The 23503-nt window shown below is 40.4% G+C and overlaps 1 protein-coding gene and 1 long non-coding RNA gene across 2 annotated transcripts in view; one reads left to right on the top strand and one right to left on the bottom strand.

Moving 5' to 3' along the window:
• Positions 1-8293, bottom strand: part of SLC30A5 (solute carrier family 30 member 5) — a 35209-nt gene extending 26916 nt beyond the window's left edge. Inside the window, exon 1 of the mRNA XM_027040610.2 lies at positions 8161-8293. Within this exon, the coding sequence (XP_026896411.1) occupies positions 8161-8243 (83 nt within the window). The 5' untranslated portion in view covers positions 8244-8293. The remainder of the gene's footprint in view (positions 1-8160) is intronic.
• A 225-nt stretch (positions 8294-8518) lies between these two features.
• Positions 8519-23503, top strand: part of LOC113594125 (uncharacterized) — a 498940-nt gene continuing 483955 nt past the window's right edge. Inside the window, exons 1-3 of the long non-coding RNA XR_008299031.1 lie at positions 8519-8755; positions 11650-11753; positions 12666-12778. This is a non-coding gene — a long non-coding RNA (uncharacterized LOC113594125). The remainder of the gene's footprint in view (positions 8756-11649; positions 11754-12665; positions 12779-23503) is intronic.

Raw genomic sequence — 23503 nt, 5'->3', positions numbered from 1 at the left:
TTAAGATAAGCTTATGAAAGGCCAAACAAACAGAAACAACAAATTTAACAGATAAAGATATTACAGGTAATAGCAGAAAACAACAAAGAATAATAAATAATATTCTCTGAGATATAAGAAAGAATATTGCACGCATGAAAAAATTAGCTGCCATAAAAAAAAAGAAAAAAGGAGCTCTTGAAAAAGAAACTAAAATTAGGGAAGAATTACTTCAGTTTTCTAGCCTAGTAGTTTTCTTAGAACAAAACCATTATTCTTTGAATGAAACCCATTATCTGTGTGTACATTGTAACCGTGTAATATTGAACCGTGAATACTGTAATAATGAACATTATAAAACATACACAAATTAGAAATAAAAAAGAAATAAAAAGTTGAGAAATTTAATATTTTTTCCTTCACCCTAATAGGAGATCTTGTGTAAGTAATACTCAGGAGACCACTTTTTAAGTTTACATCAAACAGGTGTTAGTACATTAAAAAGTAGGTGTAAGGGATGTCCAAGGCCAGCACACTGGCAGAGATGAGAAGTCTCTACCAATGGGAGAAAAAATTCAAAAAGCAAACAGAATTTTAAAAGAAACCTAAGTCACTCAGAGTTAAAATAATCTGACATCAATGGGGATATCAATGTATATAGGACAGTATAAAACTTGATGAATGTGAATAATCAAGTGCCATGGCAGTGAATTAACATGAAAGAGCTAAACTACACTAAACAAACAGTAATCTGATTAAGAAGGCATGAAAATATAGATTTTAGGAAGATTTTGATGCAATTATTAAAATAAATTTTAGTCCTTGAAAGAATGAATCTCAGCATCTTCACCAGCCAAGATGGCTCATTTTCTGTTTTAGTCCAGATAGTATCATACTAAATTTAAAAAAAGAAAAAAAGATTTGAAGCAAAGTGGTTTTTCTTATCATGAACATGATCTGGGGGGCCTTTTATAAGTGCAAACTGGGGATTTTAACTATGTGAAAATTAATCTCCCAAAAGCTAATAAAAATGTTATTGTCGAATCATGTAAGTCACATCCTAAAGCATTCTAAAGAAGTTCCCATTTAACCCATTTGTTGATCAGTATAAACTTTCTTAAAATTTCTGTTTAAAAGATCAATCAGGGGGCGATGGGTAGCTTAGTTGGTTCAGTGTCTGACTTCTGCTCAGGTCACAATGTCACAGTTTGTGAGTTTGAGCCCCACATAAGACTGTGCTGACAGCTCACAGCCTGGAGCCTGCTTCAGATTCTGTGTCCCCTCTCTCTGATCCGCCCCCACTCATGCTGTGTTTCTGTCTCTCTCAAAAATAAACATTAAAAAAAAAAGATAAATCAGATTTTCTGGGATAATAAAAAATGTCCTATAACTTGATTATGATGGAAGTTACATAAGTTTACACATTTGTGAAAAATGCAAACTTACACCTTTAAAATAAAGTGATTTATCTATCTATTTATTTATTTATTTATGAGAGAAAGAGCGAGAGAGAGAAAGAGTGAGAGCATGGGAGAGCACATGCACACAAGCAGGGGAGAGGGACAGGAGAAAGAGAGAAGGAGAAAGAGAGAAGGAGAGAGAAAGAGAGAGAGAGAGAGAGAGAGAGAGAGAGAGAGAGGCAGGAAGGGAGGGAAAATCTTACTCAGGCTCCACTCAGAGTGTGGAGCCCCAGGTGGGGCTCGAACCCACGACCTTGGGATCATGACCTGAGCCGAAATTAAGAGTCAGAAGCTCAACTGACTGAGACACCCAGGCACCCCAAGTGTGTTTTGTTTTTGTACTGTCTGTAGACTGGCTAAAAACACACAGTACAACAAAAGAAATCTACCAAATGTCTAGCAATTGTACAAGTATGAAAGTAAATGTACATTGTGCTAGAAAAAACTGAACACTAACACCTTAGAAATTCTCTAGTTCAATTCCTCTCCTGTCACAGATTGGGGAATTAAAGTCCACAAAGTTAGCTAGGGTCAAGCCCCTGTCCCTTAAGTATGCTCGCTTTATTTATTTATTTATTTATTTATTTATTTATTTAATTTTTAAAAAATTTATTTTGAATGAGAGAGCGCACAAGTGAGGGAGGGGCAGAGAGAGAGGGAGAAAGAGAATTCCAAGCAGGCTTCATGATATCAGCTGAGAGACTGACAGGGGGCTCAATCCCATGAACCATGAGATCATGACCCGAGCCGAAATCAACAGTCTGTTACTTAACTGACTGAGCCACCCAGGTACCCCTTTATTTTTTAAGTAGGCTCCATGCCCAACGTGAGGCTTGAACTCACGATCCGGAGATCAACAGTCACATGCTCTACTGACTGAGCTGGCCAGGTGCCCAAGTATGCTCTTTATAGTAAGTCACACACAAAATCAAAGTTCATCCAAAGGCTTTGAGGGTTCCCATCTCAATTACACATTACACATTCATAATAATTTATTACACATTGTAATTATTACACATTTACAGTGGCTCACACAAACAGTAAAATCATCTTTAAATTATACATTTGTAGTGGCCTACATGAATAGTAAAGTCACCTTTATTAAAAAAATTTTTTTTAATTATTTTTTAGAGAGAGAAAGACAGAGTGTGAGTGGGGGAGGGGCAGAGAGAGAGGGAGACAGAATCCAAGCAGGCTCCAGGCTCTGAGCTGTCAGCATAGAGCCCTACACAAGGCTCGAACCCATGGACTGCAAGATCATGACCTGAGTCCAAGTCAGACGCTTAACCAACTGAGCCACCCAGGAGCCCCAAAATCATCTTTAAATATGAAAGACAAAATGCACATTAAAACCTAGGATTAATTTATATTTTGGCCCATTTAAGCTGGAGAAAAAAAGTCATATAGACTTTAGTACAGTGAACATATTAACTATATGAATGCTAAGTAAATATTCTGGTCAGGGTAGCAATTCAAAATTAACCAATGAAAATAAAAGTTGGGCTAGAAATCCACTGTTTATTAGTTCAAAACCCAGGGACCGTCATTATATGTGGTCAGCAAATGTTCGCCAAATGAAAGAATGCGAACTCTACAACTACACTTATCCGTTACAGTACCATCTCATACAGTAACATATAGAGTGCAAAAACAGAGTACCTTAAGTGGTAGTCCAAGCTTGTGGAAATCTGAACTATCAGCAACCCAGGCATGGACTCAGAATGAAAGAAAAGAATGAAATCAAGTAGAGAGGGACACTAGAAACCTCAAGGGCTTTACTCCTTAAGCTCTTAATTAGGTGTAATAATAAGGCAGTAGGATAGAAGCAAGGACACAAAGAACAACAATGTCAAGATAGGGAGAGGAAAAACAAAGACCAGGAAAACCAGACAAACATACATTAAAAATCACCAGTGTGGGAATTCTCAATGTCAGCAAAGAGCCTTGTACATTCTCCATGGGGCTAGTTAGCCATTCTTCAAATTTTGTTTGCACACGTACTATATGCCGGATGCCACATGTGGCCAATGAGATCTAAGGGAAGACTGACAGGGTGGCTTCAAGTATAGCCTTCCCTCTTCCTGATAAAAGGGCAAGATCCAGCTGGAAATGCTTCTGTCTTCTTTCTGCCTTCAAGGAAGGAGCTTTATCTAAAAAATGTTATCAGAATGTTAACATTATCTAAAAAGTGTTATCCATCTTCTAACAAGCCTGAATATGAAAGCTGATACACTTAGGATGGCAGAAAGCAGAGGCAAAGAATCTGGGTCCTAGATGGTATCACCGAGGTTCTGAACAAATACCTGCAATCGCTGGTTTCTTTTATGTGAGAAGAATATATCCCTATTTGTTTAAAGCTCTTAGTTTGGTTAGTTACAACTAAATATATTTCTAGGTGCTATCTGTGACTCTTAATAGAGACAATGCTCTCAAGGAGTCTGAGGCCTAAGAAAGTGAGGCAAGCAAACAAGTATTTATGCGACCCAAATAAGTAATGGGACTTTTAAAATAGATGTAGAAGCAACTAACTCTAACTTTGGAAGCAAAGGTCTGTCTTCAGAGTTTGAGATGTGTAACTGTGTATTAAAGACTAAGTAGGAATTACAATGGAAGAAAAGGGAAAGGGTATTTCAAAGCAGACAGCAGCATTTGGAAAATACTAATACTAGGATTAAGCCTTCGAATAAATGTATTTAAGCTCAATTAACCAGATCATAATGACCAGAAGTTATTAAGGAAAAGGAAGTTATTATCTTTAATAAAATTGTTCTGCCAAGATGGGGCAATAGGAGAAATTATTTCTAAGTTATTTTTATTATTTTTCTAAATGTTTTTATTTTTTAGAGAGAGAGAGAGAGGGAGAGGAAGAGGGAGAGAGAGAGAGAGAGAGAGAGAGAAAGTGTGAGTGGGGGAAGGGCAGAGACAGAGGAGGAAAGAGGACCCTAATGCAGGAATTACTTTTATAATCTCTGTAGTTTAAAAATTAAAAAAGGAATAAAGAAAATTAGTGTCATCATAATAGAGGGGCACCTGGGTAGGTTCAAACTCATAAACTCATAAACCATGAGGTCATGATGTGAGCCAAAGCTCAACCGACTGAGCCACCCAGGAGCCTCTAAGTTACTTTTGTTTAAAGTATTAATAAAACTTTAAAATAAATAAGTTTGGTACTTCAAACACAAGATTCAGTCAGAAGGAACATTAATTTAAGTAAAATAGTTCTTGATAACTTACTACTATTATGATTTTTTATTTTTTTATTTTATATTTAATGTTTATGTATTTTTGAGAGAGGGTGCGAGCAGGAGAGGGGCAGAACTCACAGACTGCTAGATCATGACCTGAGCCTAAGTTGTACTCGTAATCGACTGAGTCACCCAGGTGCCCCATATTATAATCTTTTTTAAAAAAATTAATTTTTTTGAGGGGGGGAGAGGCAGAAAGGGGGCGGGAAGTAGAGAACTTGTTTTTTTTTTTTTCCAACGTTTTATTTTATTTTTGGGACAGAGAGAGACAGACAGAGCATGAACGGGGGAGGGGCAGAGAGAGAGGGAGACACAGAATCGGAAACAGGCTCCAGGCTCTGAGCCATCAGCCCAGAGCCTGACGCGGGGCTCGAACTCCCGGACCGCGAGATCGTTACCTGGCTGAAGTCGGACGCTTAACCGACTGCGCCACCCAGGCGCCCCTGGGAAGGAGAGAACCTTAAGCAGGTTCAAGCACCGGGCTTGATCTCACAACAGAGAGAGAGATAATGACCTGAGACAAAATCAAGAGTCAGATGCTTAACCAACTGAGCTACCCAGGTGCCCCTCTATTATGATGACACTAATTTTCTTCATTCCCTTTTTAATTTTTAAACTACAGAGACTATAAAGTAATTCCTGAGAAGCTGCTTGTTATTAAAATTTTAGGTAAAATGGTTCCTAACTTCCTCCTCATAGGTGACCAACTGGTCATCCTTCCAAGCCTTTTCCTTTGCACTTCCACATAGACACATGCATATATTATATATTGACATATTTACAATTGTACACATATTTTGATATTGCTATGTGACTTTCTGTGTAACATGTTGAAGATTTTTGCTACTATTATTAAACTAGGAAAATTATTATTACATTTAGTTAAAAGTTGGACTCCCTGATTTTATTTTGAGAGAGAGCATTTCTTTGAGATAGAGAGAACACATGTGCAAGCACGGGGGAGGTGCAGAGAGAGGAGAGAGAGCAGGCTCTGCACTGTCAGCACAGAGTGCGATGCGGGGCTCGAACCCATGAACTGTAAGATCGTGACCTGAACAGAAATCAAGACTTGGATGCTCAAATGACTAAGCCACCCAGCTGCCCTGGACTCTGATTTTTAAAGTCTCAACGAAGTTTTCCTGCTGGCCTACAGATGAAACACCAGCTAAGGCGAAATAACCTTATACTAATAAGTAGGTATCTGTAGTTCATATTGTGCAGGGAAACACTGAAACAGCTTTATTTACTAAGGAAAGATGTGGGGGTGAGGAGAGGGAGGCTCTTCAACAGGGGCAGTGGTCTTTGAGCTACTTTCTGGGCAACTCTGGGAGACATACTTGACCTACTCAAGCTATAAATCATGATTTGCCATTAACTAGTTCCATCAAACATATCACTGGTCTTTTATATATAGGATTACAAAAATCTCTGGTTCTCTAAACCTGGAATTACTGAAATTTGGGTTTGGGTCTAAATGTGCTTCTTGGGCTTTGCCCAGCGCAGCAGCTCATGGTTCTCCAGTAAACAAAAAACAAAATCAGTGCATGTAAGGCATGGGGTTTAGGATAACTGATTCCTAGTTCAGTTATTCTTTCTGTTAACTTCTGACAATAAACTTTTTTCTATATATCAGTTTCTTGATCTGTGAAACAAGGATACTATTAGGTAGTCTGTAGCACTGTATTAAGGATTAAATTAGATGCTATACTCAAAGCACATCGGACACAGGTGTCCAACAATGTTGATCGTCACCCTGTTTCCTGCAAAGAGTACTTACAGAAGCCGAAAAGAAGGATTTTAAACAATTGTTTTAAATTGTGAATTTGGGCATAAAAATACCCACAAGTAAAGGATTTGTGAACTAGTTTCTGCTGCAGATTATAACTAGTATTGGATTATTAGTCTAGACAAAGGAAAATGCTTGCAACTGGGAATCTATTAAAAATGCAATCACTCCTGAGTTGAATTTTTCTAATGAACTACAAGAGCAGTTCTGCTAAGCAAAAGACCGTTTACTACATCTACTTAACATAGTAATCTCCTGAATAAATAATAGCTTGAAACTATTTAATAAAAATAATTTCTAGTTTACAGAAAAGTGGCAAGAATCATATACCCTTTACCTGGATTCCCTCATTGTTAATTGTCCCATTCGTATTATCTCTCTCTCTTTAAATACATGCGTTTTTTTCCTCAACCACTTAAGAATAAGTTACTTACAACACATTTTTTACCCCTAAATTTGGATTTCCTAAGAACATGGACATTTTCTTATAAAATCAGGAAAGTTTTCAACTTCAGAAAATTTAACATTTTTATGCTACTTCATCACCCATGGTCTAATTTTGTCAACAGACCTATTACTGTTCTTTACAGCAATTTTTTCCCTCTACGACGAAAATCCAGACCAGAATCGCCTATTGCATTTCCCTGTCATGGTTCGGTCAATAATATGTGATGCTGTTATTTACAAGACATTAGAAAATTAAACTTATACTACAAAAATGCAATTGATTAAAGTTCTGTTCCAGCATTTTATGTGTTCTTTCCTTTTCAGTAAAAAAAGGTGTGTTAGCAACGCTACTTCTACAGTTTCAAAGGATTTATCAAAACAATCTTTAAATCTCAAAAGGAGTAAGGAAAAAACAGAACCTCATTAAAAAGGAAGACACTAAATACCAATTCCAACAAAACCGTTGGGCTGAATTCTATGCATCTTTGACACTACTTCACAACTTAAGACAAATCAAGAAGGAGACACTCGCAAGTGGTTACTGTACTTATCCCTGGAGGTTAGTGGGAACATGGTGGGGGGGGGGGCTGGTAAAGTGGTATTTCCGCTTTTCATTCTAGAAATTTTTGTAGTGTTTGAGGTGGGGTTTTTTTTTTTTTTTTTTGTATTTACCATGAGCACACATTTCTCATTTAATAATAAAAAAATAAAATCAGAAAGATAAAGAAAACTAGATGCCGGGCTGCATTTTTGATGTACGGGGTTAACCTGAATGTCGAAGTTCATCCGTTTGTACTTTGGTTTCTTCGCCTGAAGATGGTGACACCTTCTCCTAACTTACGCAGGGAGACGCCAGAAAGGTTAAGTAGTCACTAAACTACTGTTGCAGGGAGAAAGAGCCAACAGAAATGTTTGTCACGGACCAGAGAAACGTCTCCCGTGGGCCGGCTGGCAGAGCGAAGGTTAACGGTCTGCCTTGAACAGACCAGAAACTCCAGCAGAACGGCCCTGGGTTTTAGAGCGTTCATTCTGCAGCGGGCAACAGGGGAGCCAATGAAAGTCACAGGCACCCGAGGCAGAGGGAGAGGACGGACGGCTCCCGGCGCGCGCGAGCTGAGGGCGCACCGGGCTGTCAATGGGACAGGAGGGACGCCGGTGCCCGCGCGCCCGGGGGGCAGCTGCCGTCCGGGTCCGCGAGTGGGAGAGCCGCTCCGGAGGCGCGAGCCGGGTGGGTGACACCTACCGAGCGCTGGGCACGTCCACCGGCCCGAGGCCACCGCCGCCGCTGGGGCTGGCTAGCACGTCCCCGCCGTATTTCTCCTCCATCCCGGGGCTCAGGAGCCGCCGCCGCTGCCCCCGCCGCGGGGTTTCCTCATGTCTCGCCGCTGCCGCGGAACAGCGGGCGCAGGCGCGTCACTCCCCCATGATAGCAGCCCCCTCGGGTCCCCACAGGCCAGGCCGCCGCCGCCGCCGCCGTCCCCGGCTCCTGCTCACTAGCACACGCGCGTCGGGACTAGGCCGCGGGCAGTTCCGGCGGCGCCGGGCTCCCCCCGAGGCGCACCGGAGCGGACGTTGCCAGGCCACGTCATCGGGCCCAGCAGCCCTCACTCCCGGGGGAGTGCTCAGCCCTGCGCCTGCGCATAACAGAACACTCGCTTTCTCTTGCCCTTCCTTAGGCACCGCCTACACGGGTGACGGGATCGGATCGTTTCACGGGATCAGCTTCTCGTTTTGACGCTTCCATCGCGCTTACCTGTCCCTGCAGCGCCACCTCTGTGCCGTCAGGAATACAGCCGATTCTTGTAGCACCGCGGAAGAAGGCATAGAAAATGGACAATGTGTGATCAAACACAATACAGTATCTTTTAAAATTTGGCTGCTAGACTATGCTACTTAATCCTGGTACATCAGTAAATCTTGGGTAGGGAGGACCAGGCCTTATTAGGGTTTTTTTTTTTTTTTCTGTTGCTAAAAATTTAGGAACGTGAGCTCATGTGTCTGTCAGTTTCAATTGTAACCCTGACACTTAATAATTGGTCACTTGGCTTTTCTGTACCTCAATTTTCTTATTTGTAAAATAGGGATAGAAATATGTATGTCATAGGGTTGTTGGGAAGATTATATGTTATGTGAAAATGTCTAGAACATTTTGAAAGGTACACAGTTATCAGTGAATGTTAACTTATTATTACTCATAGGGGAATTTGTGGACTGGGGAGATGGAATGGAGTTTGGAGCGGTTTACAATACTGTGCTTAATTTGAATATACATAAAAAGTCTTAATAACCTATAAAAGATTGAGAAATCACTGTCTGTGCCTGCTCTGGCTTTATAATCTATTGTGGAAATATTTAGCAGTTTGCGAGCAAGGCCTGGTTCACCACAGTAAAGGTTAAAGGCACAAATGCTAAGGTTTCCCAAATAAGGTGTGATATGATTATACCTAGAAAAGACTCACTGCTAGACAGAACTTGACCTGAAACTTGGATAAGATTTTAGATATGGGAGGAAAGCACTGTGGGATGACACATCCCATGTATAGAACACACAAGAATGGATGACTTAAAAAAATTTTTTTTCAATGTTTATTTTTGAGAGAGATTGCACACACAGTGCCAGCAGGAGAGGGACAGAGAGAGGGAGATATAGAATCTGAAGCAGGCTCCAGGATCGGAGCTGTCAGCACAGAGCCCCATGCAGGCCTTGAACTCAAGAACCACAAGATCATCACCTGAGCTGAGGTTGGACAGTTAACCTACTGAACCACTTAGCCGCTCTGTGGAATGCATGACTTTAAAAGCTAAAGTGACTCCAGGGGTGCCTGGGTGGTCCAGTTGGTTAAGCATCTGACTTTGGTTTAGGTCATGATCTCATGGTTCTTGAGTTGAGCCCTCCATTGGGCTTCTGCTGTCATTATAGAGCCCAAATCAGATCCTTTGTCTCCCTCTTTCTCTGCCCCTCCTGCAGATACGTGCTCTCTCTCTCTCTCAAAAATAACTAATAAACACACACACACACACACACACACACACACACACACACACACGAAATTCATTAAAAAAGAAGCTAAAGTGACTCCAAGTGACTTTTCTGTAGCAATTTTTGTAGAATTTTTATTTTCCAATTAGCGTGGTAGTGTTAACAAGTAACTATTGTTTTTCTAGAGCAAGTTCCATTCTTTTGGAGCCCAGAAAACGAGGTAACATGACACGTGTGAGCTTGAATTCACTTGATATTTCTGATTTGGTTAGAATTATGGCACTTTTCTTTTAGGCCGATATAAGGACATTTCCTACAACTGTGGAAGTTGTAGTGGAAGGACAAGTGCCTCTATGCTATTTCCCTTTGGTCACTTCTCAATCCATTTCAACCTGGCTTCTCCATCCATCAGTACCCTGAAATAGCTCTCTCATGAATATTTTTGAGCCATATATTACCTCACCCCTCTAAAGCTGTCGACATAGATGACCTCTTTTCTTGAAACATTCCTTTTTGTTGATTTTGTGAACTCCACAATGGTTGTCTCAAAGGAAGCTCAAGTTCTTTATGTTTCAAAGCCAGTGCGTGATCTTTCCCATAAACCTGATTCTCTTCTAGTGTTTTCTACCTCATTGAATGGCATCGTTTATTTAGCTTAGCAAACCAACAACTTAGCTATCATCTTGAACACCTCCCCTTCCTTGTGATCTATATTGAATCCATCACCAATTCATGTCATTTTTTACCTTCTCAATATTTCTTGAATCAATCTAAATTTTTCCATTTCCATTACCACCATCAAGTCTAGGCTACCATTAACTTTTGTTTCAGCCACATTAGTAACCCATTCCAATTTTTTTTAAGTAAAAAAAAAATTTATTTTTGAGAGACAGAGCGAGCAAGAGAGGGGCAGAGAGAGAGAGGGAGACAGAGAAATCCGAATCCAAGGCAGGCTCCAGGCTCTGAACTGTCAGTGCAGAGCCTGACGACGTGGGAATCAAGCTCACCTGAGCTGAAGGCCAAAGCTTAACCAACTGAGCCACCCAGACACCACAGTAACCCCTTACTCATTTTCCAAGTTCAGTCTTTTACATTATCCAATCTGTTTTCCACATTTTGTCATAGTATGGTAATATTTTCCTAATGCAAATCTTATAATGAACTGCCTACCCCACTACATTTCACCCTGCAGTCTTTCAGTGGCTTTCTGTTACTCTTAAAAAAAATTTTTTTTTTAATGTTTGTTTATTTTTGAGAGAGGAGGGAGAGAGAGCACAGGAGGGGCAGAGAGAGAGAGGGGACAGAGGGTCCAAAGCAGGCTATGTGCAGACAGCAGAGAGCCTGATGCAGGGCTTGAATTCATGAACTGTGAGATCATGATCTGAGCTGCAGACAGACGCTTAACCAACTGAGCCACCCAGGCGCTCTTTCCATTACTCTTAAGGGCTTCCATTACAAACTTGAATCAATCAGGAATTCACACTGATACCTCCAATTACAATCCAACTGTAGATGTTTCATTCTAGACTTTCCCCTTGTATTTCTACCTCTCTTCCCTGAGAATGAGAAACATGGCTCCCGTTATCCTCAAAATATTGCCTTATTTTCTCAGTCTTCTTGGGTGTAACCAATCTCATGATCATGTAGGTCATCTCCTCTTTGGCACAGCCAACTCATGCTAGCCTGGGAGGGCTGAGATTTCTCCCTCCCAGCTTTTATTTTTTAATCTACATTTGACTCATTTGCACACAGTGACAAATATGGAGCTGAAACATTTTCTTTCACTTTCACTTTCCATCATCTGGAAGGAGCAAGAAAGGGAACTAAATTTTTGGAGTGGCTCTTCTAAGAACCAGGTAATCTCTTATTTAATTTTTCTTTATTAATATTTTTAAAGTTTATTTATTTATTTATTTTTGAGAGAGGGAGAGAGAGAGAGAGAGAGTGCCAGCATGGGCAGGGGAGGAGCAGAGAGAGAGAGAGAGAGAGAGAGAGAGAATCCCAAGCAGGCTCTACACTGTCAGTGCAGACCCCAATGTGGGGCTCAAACTCACAAACTATGAGATCATGACCTGAGCAGAAAACAAGAATCAGAGGCTTAACCGACTGAGCTGCCCAGATGCCCCTCATTTAATTTTGAGATCCTTTCAAGGTTGGCATTATTTTATGCTGCAGAGTTAAACTCAAAAAGGGTTAAGTAAATTGTCAGTTATTATATAACTAGTAAGGCAAGACTACCCCCTAGAATGGCAAAGTGCCCTTCAGTGTCAGCTGTTTTACTCCTTTCTTCCTGATCGCCTGAGTGACAACTGACTCCAATGTAGTAAGAGAACCAGATGGGGAGCGCTTGTTTCATAAACCACTTGTGGGAATCTTGATTAAAGAATATGGTGGACATTGTCATAAGGGGCAACTTAGCACCAGCTTCCTTCCTTCCACTGAATTTTGTTGAGTGCTTACCATATTCTAGGTCCACTTTCAGGTACTTGTTGCATTTCCCAGAAGCAAACTCTGAGGTAAGAATTTGAATAAAAGTGACTTACTGGTAAATATTCCCAGGAAAAGCAAGAGAGTGGGAAGGAGAATAGGAAAGAAAGACAAGTAAAGATGTGATATCAGGAAAAGTCCCACTGGGGAGCTTGGATACCGTGAAGATCACATCTCAGAGGGTCCTGATGGGGGTGAGCTGTCTTAGTGCATCTGGGCTGCTATAACAAAAGTACCATAAACTGGATGGTTTATAAACCACACACATTTATTTCTCCTAGGTTTGGAGGCTGAGAAATCCCAGATCAAGATGCTGGCAGTGGCAGTGTTAGTATCTAGTGAAGATCCACTTCCTGGTGTCACCTTTTTGCTGTGTCCTCACATGGTGGGAGAGGTGAGCTAGCTGTCTGTGTGTTTTTTATTTATTTGTTTGTTTTAATGTTTATTTTTTTATTTTTGAGAGAGAGTGTGAGTGGGGGAGGTGCAGAGAGATGGGGGGACAGAGGATCTGATATGGGCTCCATATTGACAGCAGAGAGCCCAATGTGGGGCTTGAACCCATGAACCATGAGATATGACCTGAGCCAAAGTCGGATGCTCAACTGACAGCCACCCAGGTGTCCCATCTATGTGTGTGTGTTTTTTTTTTTTTAAATAAAGGCACTAATCTGAATCATGAGGGCAGAGCATAATAACCTAATAACCTCCCTAAGACCCAACTCTTAATATCATCACCTTGGGGGAGCATTTCAACATAGGAATCTTGGGGGAATACAAACATTCAGACCATAATGCAAGGGAATTGGGATATTTGGGGAGTTCTCTGACAATGAGAGGATGGTACTGGTTGTTAGGAGTGCTCCTTGCATGTGGAATAATGGGAAAGGGATCCAAGGGCATATAGGCAAAGGCCTTACTGACAGTATCCACTATAAGATTACACATATTTTGGTCATTTTCCACGTGCTGTGTTCTACCGTCCCAATGTTGAAACCAGAAAACTCATAGCCTAGACTTCCTTGAAGCGAGGGTTCTGGTATATGACCTGGGTCTCATCAGTCAGACATATTCAAGTGTGACTTAAGTTCAGCTGAGAAAGCAGCAAGTGGGGACACTTTTTTTCTTCTCTGGACGAGGCATTTAGTACTTTGAAAGCATCAATGGCAGAACTTCTGGTGTCCATTCCTAGGGGTCACTGGTGCCAAGCGGCAGTGACCGTGGTGTTGTTGGCCGAGTGACCCCCCTGGTGTGGTTGGACCTTGCTTCTGGTTGCCCAGTGGCAGAGCCTGGCTCTCTGGTCCTACAAAGGTTCCGTGAATTACCCAATATCCCTTGATACATTCCTGCATGAACTAGTCAGACTGGAGGTGGTGGTTTGCAATTAAGAACACTGAATGGTACGGCTGATATGGTACGAAACCCTGACTAACAATAAGCTGCACATAGATTTTGTTAAATGCTTTTTACTTTAGACCAAGAAACAGTACCATGCTTCTAAAAATCAACTCCTAATATGTTGCACCTTAGTGGAGAAAGCTTCCCCAAACCCACACAAGGACTTTATCTGATGCCAAACATATTTTTATCCTCTATTTGATATCAGAAAAGGAAAGTAAGACAATGTTCAGTAATTCCATATCTGTCCTGACCAGGGTAGGAAGCAGGTTGGGGTTGGAATTCTCAGAGGTATTGATATCGATATTCTCAGAGATAACGGGCTCCACACTACCACTGCAAAGCTATACAGGGAAGTAGTGTGTTGTTTTAAGGATTTGAGTTCTTAGCAGTTAGGGACTCTGTGTAATGTTTTTAGCAGACATTAAATGTGGGCAGTTAAAAATGAAAAACACTATCTACAGGAGTGACGAGGAGGATGCAAATGAGGAGATGGAGAGATATAGTTCATATTTGCACATTTTCAACTAGCAGATCAGAATTTTATTGTGAATCTTGAAGTTTCATTCAAGAATTCATTCACTAATTATGCCCCATGTGTTTCAGGAATTTATCCTTCCATTTATCCGTTCATCCACCCAGCTGTCAAAAAGGAAATATTTAATGAAGGCCTACTATGTGCCAGTACCATTTATATTCCAAAGTGGAGGAAAACACAGTATTATCTTTCTTCTCAAACTGATAGCAACACACTTTGGGGGAAAACAAACTGAAAAGAATCTTGCCGAAAGACAATTCTGTATAGGCCTTTTGTGTTTCTGCGTGTCTTTTCAGCAAAGGCATTGACAGCCTTTGTTAGAGACTATGTTTTCAAGGATGTTTGTATAGCAAACAGCCTTGGAAGGTAGAGGTAATAACTCCTTTTGGGGCAGAGGGAAGATTTATTGCTGATCAGGATAAAAAAGATAAAGGCTCACTCTAAGACAAGGGTTGGGGAGGTTGGCTAGCAGACTCTTTAAAAAGGACTGGAATTTCCTAAACTTTCAGTTGCATGCTTAGCAACTACTTAGGGTGTGAGGCATCACCCTCATGGGATTTGAAGGTGCGGGAGGCAAGACGAAGTGGTGCAAACGTGAGGTTCATGTTACCTGTGTGGTTAACAAAGTCCTTTGTCTCTGATCCAGGAGTCTTGGTCAGACTTCTGCTGGCTTCAGGAAACTGTGGCAGGCTAATTGTGTTTGCAAGCACAGTAACATCTTAGTCCCTTCGTGGTTCTTGCCACATCTTCCCCCCACCCAAATTTTACTTATCATTTAATTAGAAAAATTCATAGTACACTATCATGAGGGGTGTGGGTATTCAGGGGTCTTGAGGTATTCAGACTGGAAAGAGAGAAGTAAAGGTGTTGGTATTTATAGATGACATGATCTTACATGCAGAAAATATGAGGAACCCACTAAAAAAATTGGTAGAAATAAACAAGTTGAGCAAGGCTACAGGATGCAAGATCAATAAACAAAAATAAATTTCATTTCTCTACATTTTTTAATGTTTATTTATTTATTTATTTTGAGAGAGAGAGAGAGAGAGAGAGAGAGAGAGAGAGAGAATGAGTTGAGGAGGGGCCGAGAAAGAAGGAGAGAGAGAATCCCAAGCAGGCTCTACACTGTCACTGCAGAGTCCAACACAGTGCCCCATATCAAGAACAGTGAGATCCTGACCAGAAAAGAAATCAAGAGTTAGACACTTAACTGACTGAGCCACCCATGTGCCCATTTCTAAACGTTTGTAATGAACAATCCAAAAATGAAATTAGGAAAACAATTCAACAATTCCATTTATAATAGCATCAAAAGAATAAAATACTTAGGAATCAATTTAACCAAATGAGGTATAAAATATATATTTTGAAACTGTGAATCATGTTGAAAACAATTAAAGAAAACCTAAGTTGGGATGCCTGGGTAGCTCAGTGGGTTAAGCAGCCAACTCTTTCTTTCTTTTTTTTTTTTTTTTAAGGTTTATTTTTATTTTTGAGAGAGAGAGAGAGAGAGAGAGAGAGAGAGAGAGAGGCAGAGCATGAGTGGGGGAGTGGCAGAGAGACAGAGGGAGACACAGAATCTGAAGCAGGCTCCAGGCTCTGAGCTATGAGCACAGAGGCTGATGTGGGGCTCAAACTCATGAACTGTGAGATCATGACTTGAGCTGAAGTCGGATGCTTAACCCACTGAGCCATGCAGGCACCCCAGCAGCTAACTCTTGATTTCAGTTTAGGTCATGATCTCACAGTTCATGGGTTTGAGTCCCACATCGAGGTCTGTGCTCACAGTGCAGAGCCTGCTTTGGATCCTCTGTCTCCCTCTCTCTGCCCCTCCCCTACTTGTGCTCTCTCTGTTCTCTCTCTCAAAAATAAATGTTACAAAATTTTCTAAAGAGAACATAAATAAATGGAAAGGTGTCCATGTTCATGTTTAATATTATTGAAGTGGGCATATTCCCCAAATTGATTTACAGATTCAATACAATCCCTGTAAAAATTCTAGCTGGATTTTTGAAGAAATTGACAAGCTAATCTTAAAATTTATATGGAAATTCAAGGAACCTAAAATAGCCAAAATAATACAGAAAAAGAACAAAGTTGGAGGACTCACACTTTCCAATTTCAAAACGTACTACAAAAATACAGTAATCAAAATTGTGTGGCACTGGCATAAGAATAGATATATAAATCAAAGAAGTAGAATTGAGAGTCTAAGAAGAAACCCTCACACTTAACATTCAATTGATTTCAACAAGGGTGCCAAGAGAACTCATTGGAGGTTGAGTGATCTTCCCAACAAATGGTGTTGGGACAACTGGATATTCATAAGCAAAAAAATGAATCTGAATCCCTACCTCACACCTTGGACAAAAATTAATTTCAAATATTTAAAAATCTAAATTTGAGAGCTAAAACTATAAATCTGTTAGAATAAAATATAGATATAGATCTTTATGACCTTGGATTAGGTCATGGTTTCTTGGCTATAACAATTAAAAGCACAAATAACCAAAGAAAAAGATAAAAAGATTAAAAAAAAAAAAAAGAAAAAGAAAAAGATAGAGGTGCCTGGCTGACTCAGTTGGCAGAGTATCTGACTCAATCTTGAGGTCATGAATTCAAGCCTCATGTGGAGCCTAATTAAAAAAAGATGCAAAAGGAAGATTAAGTTAGACTTCATTAAAATTAAAAATTTTGTGCTTCAAAAGGGCACTATCAAGAAAGTGAAAAGATAATTCACAGAATAGGAGAAAATATTTGCAACCATATGTCTGGTAAGAGTCTTATGTAGAGGCTACAACATGGATGAATCTTGAAAACATGTAAGTGAAAGAAATCAATCACAGAAGGGCACATATTGTATGATTCCATTTATATGTAATGTACACAATAAACAAATCTATATATAATGTAGGTTAATGATTCCTAAGGCTAGGGAGTGATGGCTGAAGGGTAGTGTTTCTTTTGGGGGCAATAAAAAGGTTCTAATATTGATTGTGGTGATAGTTGTACAACTCTGTGAATATACTGAAAACCATTTAATTGTATGCTTTAAATAGAATTGGATGGTAGATGAATTACATCTTTAAAAAATTAAAAAAAAATTTTTTTAGTGTTTATTTATTTTTGAGAGAGAGAGAATGTATGAGCCAGGGAGGGTCAGACAGAGAGGGAGACACAGAATCTGAAGCAGGCTCTGAGCTGTCAGCACAGAGCCCAATGCAGGGCTCGAACTCATGAACCATGAGATCATGACCTGAGCTGAAGTCAGATGCTCAACCAACTGAGCTACCCCAGCGCCCCTGAAAAAATTTTTTTATGTTTATTTATTTTAGAGAGAGAGAGAGAGTGAGAGTGGGCATGAGTGGGGGAGGGGCAGAGAGAGAAGGGGACAAGTGGGCTGTGCACTGACAGCCCCACATGGGGCTCAACTCAGAAACTGTGAGATCATGACCTGAGCCAAAGTTGGAGGCTTAACTGACAGAGTCACCCAGGTGCCCTGTGAATTACATCTTAATAAAGGTATTATTTAAAAGTTTGGAATGTATTTTTTGATACCTCAAAAATAAAAAAAAATAAAAAAATAAAAGGGCAAGGATTTGGGGCAATTTTATTGTTAAAACATTTTGTGTGTCATTGTTATTTAAAAAAATTTTTTTTAAATGTTTTATTTATTTTTGAGACAGAGCATGAGTAGGGGAGGGGCAGAGCGAGAGGGGCACATGGAATCCGAAGCAGACTTCAGGCTCTGAGCTGTCAGCACAGAGCCTGATGTGGGGCTCGAACTCACAAACCACGAGATCATGACCTGAGCCGAAGTCGGACGCTTAACCGACTGAGCCACCCAGGCACCCCGTGTTATTGCTATTTTTAAAAGATGTTTTATTTTATTACAAATTTTAAAAAATGTTTATTTATTTTTGAGAGACAGAAAGAGATAGAGCGCAAACAGGGGAAGGGCAGAGAGAGAAGGAGACACAGAATCTGAAGCAGGCCCCAGGCTCTGAGCTGTCAACACAGAGCCCAATGTGGGGCTCGAACCCAGGAACCACAAGATCATGACCTGAGCCCAAGTGGGATGCTTAAATGACCAAGCCACTCAGGCGTCCCTTATTATTATTATTATTATTATTATTATTATTATTATTATTTAGAGAGAAAGAGAGAGCAAGTGGGGGAGAGGGGGCAGAAGGAACGATAGAATCTCAAGCAGGACACCTCAGGGGAGGCTGGATCCCAAGACCCTGAGCCAAAATCAAGAGTCAGATGCTCAACGGACTGAGCCACCCAGATGCCCCAGGTGATTTGTATTGTTAAACTGAATTGTAGGAGTTCTTTATATTATGCAAATACCATTCCTTTGTTAGCCAATGTTTCATAACATTTTCTTCCAGCAAAAAAAGATAAAATATAAAAAAACCCATAAACCCAATACTAATACCCAGGTATTTATACATTCTTTTAATAAAACTTCAAAAAAATAGCTCAGCTTAGATGGGAAGGTTGTTCACAAGATCTCAGTTCTGATACATTGCATGATTGCTAATTTTAAGCAACTTTTCCCTACTACTTTTGGGTCAGGGTCAATATCTTATTTTTTTCTTTTCTTATACCTTGTAAGGTGTCTTAAAGCCAATATTTATTGAGTGATTTTTTTTTTCTGAGTTGAAATCCAGTAGTATTTTTGTTTCCTGAAGAATAGGTGTGGAAAATTTTGTCCTTAGTTACAATTTCATTACAGAGAGATGATATTAGCTCTCAGTCATTGTTAATTTGCTGTGGTTTGCTATTGAATGGTCTTCAATCAGGAGTGACAGGTGCCATACATTCAAAGAAGATTATTTCAGAGGGAACCCCTTCCTTTTTGGAACTCCTTAAAACTACCTTTCTATCACTCTCTTGGGGCACTTCTAAAAAAGATTTAATTTAATTTTTTAATTTTTAAAAAATTTTATGTTTATTTATTTTGAGAAAGAGAGCGCAAACATGAGCTGGGGAGGGACAGAAAGAGGAGAGAATCCCAAGCAGGCTCCACACTGTCAGTGCAGAGCCCGATGCAGGGCTCAGTGTCATGAACCTGAAGATCATGATCTGAGCTGATATCAAGAGCTGGACGCTTGGGGCGCCTGGGTGGCTCAGATAGTTGAATATCTGACTTTGGCTCAGTTCATGATCTCACGGTTCCTGAGTTTGAGCCCCACGTGCTTTGTGCTGATAGCTCAGATCCTGTAGCCTGCTTTGGATTCTGTGTCTCCCTCTCTCTCTGCTCTCCCCCCCCCCCCCACATGCTCTGTTTCTCTCTCTCTCTCTCTCTCTTGCTTTCAAAAATAAATAAATATTAAAAAAATATAAAAAAGAGGTGGACACTTAACCATCTGAGCCACCCAGGTACCCGAAGATTTTATTTTTAAGTAACCTCTATACCCAATGTGGGGCTTGAAGTCATAACTCTGAGATCAAGAGTCATCTGCTCCATCAACTGAGCTAACCAGCCTCCCCTCTCTTGGGCACTTTGAAACACTGGTTATGTAGAATCTGTGTGGACTCTGGTTTGTCCCTACACTGTAGGCACTTTGAGGGCAAGGGTATGTCCCACTTACACTCCCCCCCACCACACTCCCAGAATGATCATCAGGGTGCCTTGCACATAGCAGAAGCAATAAACAGTTGTTGAATTCTACATAAAGTAAAAACAAAAAGTCAAAACCCAAACACACAATATACCAAACAGACAAAAGAAAGATTAATGGGTCTTTAGTGTACACAGTTTCCTTATTTAGTAAGTGAGCTGTTCACATTTCAGACATGACTGAGACGTGAAGGCTCACTTGAAATGCCTTGCAGTTACAATGTTCTGGAACAGAGACCAGCTTCTAACACGTCAACTGTGTACTGTTGTTCTGATCAATAGAGAACGTGAAGTTATAATTTTTTGAAATTTTGCATTCCCAGGCTATACTACCCAAAAAGGTTACACTGGAGGTCCTTGAACCTGAACTAGAGGCAAAGGCAAAAACCACAGCATTATCCACTTTCAAGGAAAGTCAAAGATGGTGTAAGGAACCTGAGCCTAAATTACCTGGGTACCCATTCTCTCCTGGAAGCTGAACAAGGTTATCTAGTCATGGTCATCGTAGGGTCTCTGCCATTCATTCCAGTCCATTTAACAGGTATTTTTTTTAACACCATATGTTTTGTGTGGCTCTGTGATAAAAACTGCCCTTAGAAAAGGAAGACGAGAACTGTTTGAAGCCACTAGAGGACAGTGTAATACAACAGAATCCTCCGTGAATTTGTACAGTACTTGCTGCAAAAAGCCAGACTGGGGCAAGAAGAGTGAAGCAGGAATGACGGAGGAATGATTAGACAAGGAAGCAGATTTCTAGCCCGATCTATTGTCAATAAAAAATTGTGTATACTTGGGGCACCTGGATGGCTCAGTCGGCTAAGCCTTTGACCTCGGCTCAGGTCATGATCTCACAGTTTATGAGTTCGAGCCCTGAGTCGGGCTCTGTATTGACAGCTCAGAGCCTGGAGCCTGCTTCGGGTTCTGTGTCTCCCTCTCTCTGCCCCTCCCCCACTCGTGCTCTGTTTCTCTTTCTATCTCAAAAATAAATGAATGTTAAAAAAAAAAAAGAAAAAAATTGTGTATACTGTTCTGCCTAGCACCCATTTCACAGGCTGGTTATATATGCTGTTTCCTAAAACTAGTTTATGTTTGGCTTTTTCCTGCCTCTAGCAGATCTGCTGAATACCTCCTCCTTTTCAGAGGTGCTTACTTTATTCCTTTGCATGCAGCTGGATTTTGGCAGCTCACAGCCTACTTTGTTTTCATCGTAATATACTTTGATTTACTCAGAGTTAAAACTTATGAACACTTCATAACTAATTATTTAAACATTTTTTTCTAAAGTTTATTTATTTATTTTGAGAGAAAGAGACAGAAAGAGAAAGCACAAACAGGGGAGAAGCAGAGAGAGGGAGAGACAGAATCCCAAGCAGGCTCTGCACTGCCCGCGCAGAACCCAACACAGGGCTCGATCCCACAGACTGTGAGATCATGACCTGAGCCAAAAGCGAAAGTCAGAAGCTCAAATGACTGAGCCACCCAGGGACCCCCAGAAAAGTTTCTTTAAATTGATGTACATCAAACTGAATCTTAGTTTCTTGTGGAAACAAAAGTAGTGAAGGGAGGTGTCACCCTTGCTTTGGGGCTTGATTTCTTTTTATTTATTTTTCCTAATGTTTCTTAAAAATTATTTATTTTGAGAGAGAGACAGAGAGCATGAGAGGAGGAGGGACAGAGAGAGAGAGACCCAGAATCCAAAGCAGGCTTCAGGCTCTGAGCTGTCAGCACAGAGCTTAAAGTGGGGCTTGAACCCATGAACCTCAGATCACGACCTGAGCTGAAGTTGGACACTCAACCGACTGAGCCACCCAGGTGCCCCTTTCTTTTTAAAGAAGTCATCCCCAAACACTATATTTGTAAAGTATTAAGCTTTCCAAATTGTTTACATTGACCAAGCAGGTCACAATAAAATACTATATATAATTACACTTCATATGCTATAATCGTACAGAAGCCTAGTCAAAGTTGTTATTGAAAGGGAGAAGAATATACCACCCCAAAATGTGCCATTTTGGCATGTGGATTATTTTGAGCTGAAGGTGATCCAGACCCAACAGACTCAGGGAAAGCTTTTTACCTCTCCCTTATCTGCCTAAAAGAATTTAAAGAGGGAGCTTGTACCAGGAAGAAAGCTATAGCCAGAGATAACTTTTTACAAGGAAAAGACTAATATGCATGGCCTGGCAAACTTTTGTTTACCACACATTTGCCCTTCTGTATTCCTGTTACTTGTCTTCCTTCCCTTTGAAGTCTCAGGCCCTTACCCCCTTTTCCTTAGCTCATGTTGGTTTGTAAGCCTCAACTGCATGACTGCCTTTCAGTCTTGTGTCATTGTGGGGCTCCAAGATACATGTAATTAAATTTGTTTTTCTCCTGTGAATCTCTTTTATGTCTATTTAACTATTAGGCCAGACAAAGAACCTAGAAAGGAAGAAGGGAAATTTTTTCTCCTCATCATTACCTTCATAATTCTGGTCTTAGTTTTATTAGAAACACAGGAAGATGAACTTCATAACAGACATAAATTGGGGAAATCTTCAGAGTCTTTTTTGAGTAGACTTTTGGAGAGACCTAGCACCCCTCGATGTGCTCTAATGAGAAACTAATTCTGGAGCATCTCTTAAGTTGTTTTTGCTTAATGTATATGTTAAAGCTTGTTGCAAATTTTCTTGAAGTAAGTATAGGCTCAAGTCGTTTTTTTTTCCCCTTAGAAACAAAAACTTTTATTCTTTCTTGAGAAGCTCTTTCATCAGCTCTGGAAGCTTCTCCTTCATTCTGGTGTTATGCTGGTGTTGGGGAGCAAGCATCCTTGTCATCTTCAAGGTCCTTCTGGTTGGACTAAGAATCAAATTGACACAAGACAAGAGGAAATCAAATTTGATAGGGTATGTACAGAGAATCCACACAGACATGGAAATTCCAAAGATAGTCAGGCAGAATGAGGTATATATGTCATCCTGACCTAAGGAGAAAGAAGTAGGGGTCTGGGATTTCAGGGGAAAGGAATGCACTTCACAGGGCAATAAGAAGAGCAAATATTTGGTAATCAGAGGTTTGCCTTGTCAGACAGATGGGTCACTCAGATGAAATTTACCTCTGTTAATAACCCTTATTCTGGAAATAATTTAGATTCTACTATGTGGTTAAGGGAGAGGCAGAAGTTTCTCTTGAACCTGTAGGATCTCAGTTGTCTTCAGCTGAGAGTAATCTTCATGTCAGAGTGACCCATCTTGGGGCATCCTGCCTTGGTCCCTACACCAGCCACATCTGTAACAAGATGCATGAAATATAGACCGAGACCCTGGTTTGTTTCATCCTTAGGGTCACTCAACACACACTTCCATCACAGCAGTAGTGAATTTGGCTTGCGTGGACGCTTGAATGCTGAATTTGAATCTGAAATGCACAAAGTTTAAATTCTTTCATTTTTTGTAAAGCTCTGCAATTTGCCTGATAGCAGTAGATTACAAGGATCACTAGAGCACTCTCCTGTTTTATAAGCTACTTAAGGACTTAAGTATGTGCTATAAATAAGATAAGAAACTAAATAAACC

Source organism: Acinonyx jubatus, chromosome A1 (genome assembly GCF_027475565.1).
Source record: "Acinonyx jubatus isolate Ajub_Pintada_27869175 chromosome A1, VMU_Ajub_asm_v1.0, whole genome shotgun sequence".
Classification (NCBI taxonomy): domain Eukaryota; kingdom Metazoa; phylum Chordata; class Mammalia; order Carnivora; family Felidae; genus Acinonyx; species Acinonyx jubatus.
The sequence above is the reverse complement of the archived record's forward strand: the minus strand, read 5'-3'. Positions and strand labels throughout refer to the sequence as shown.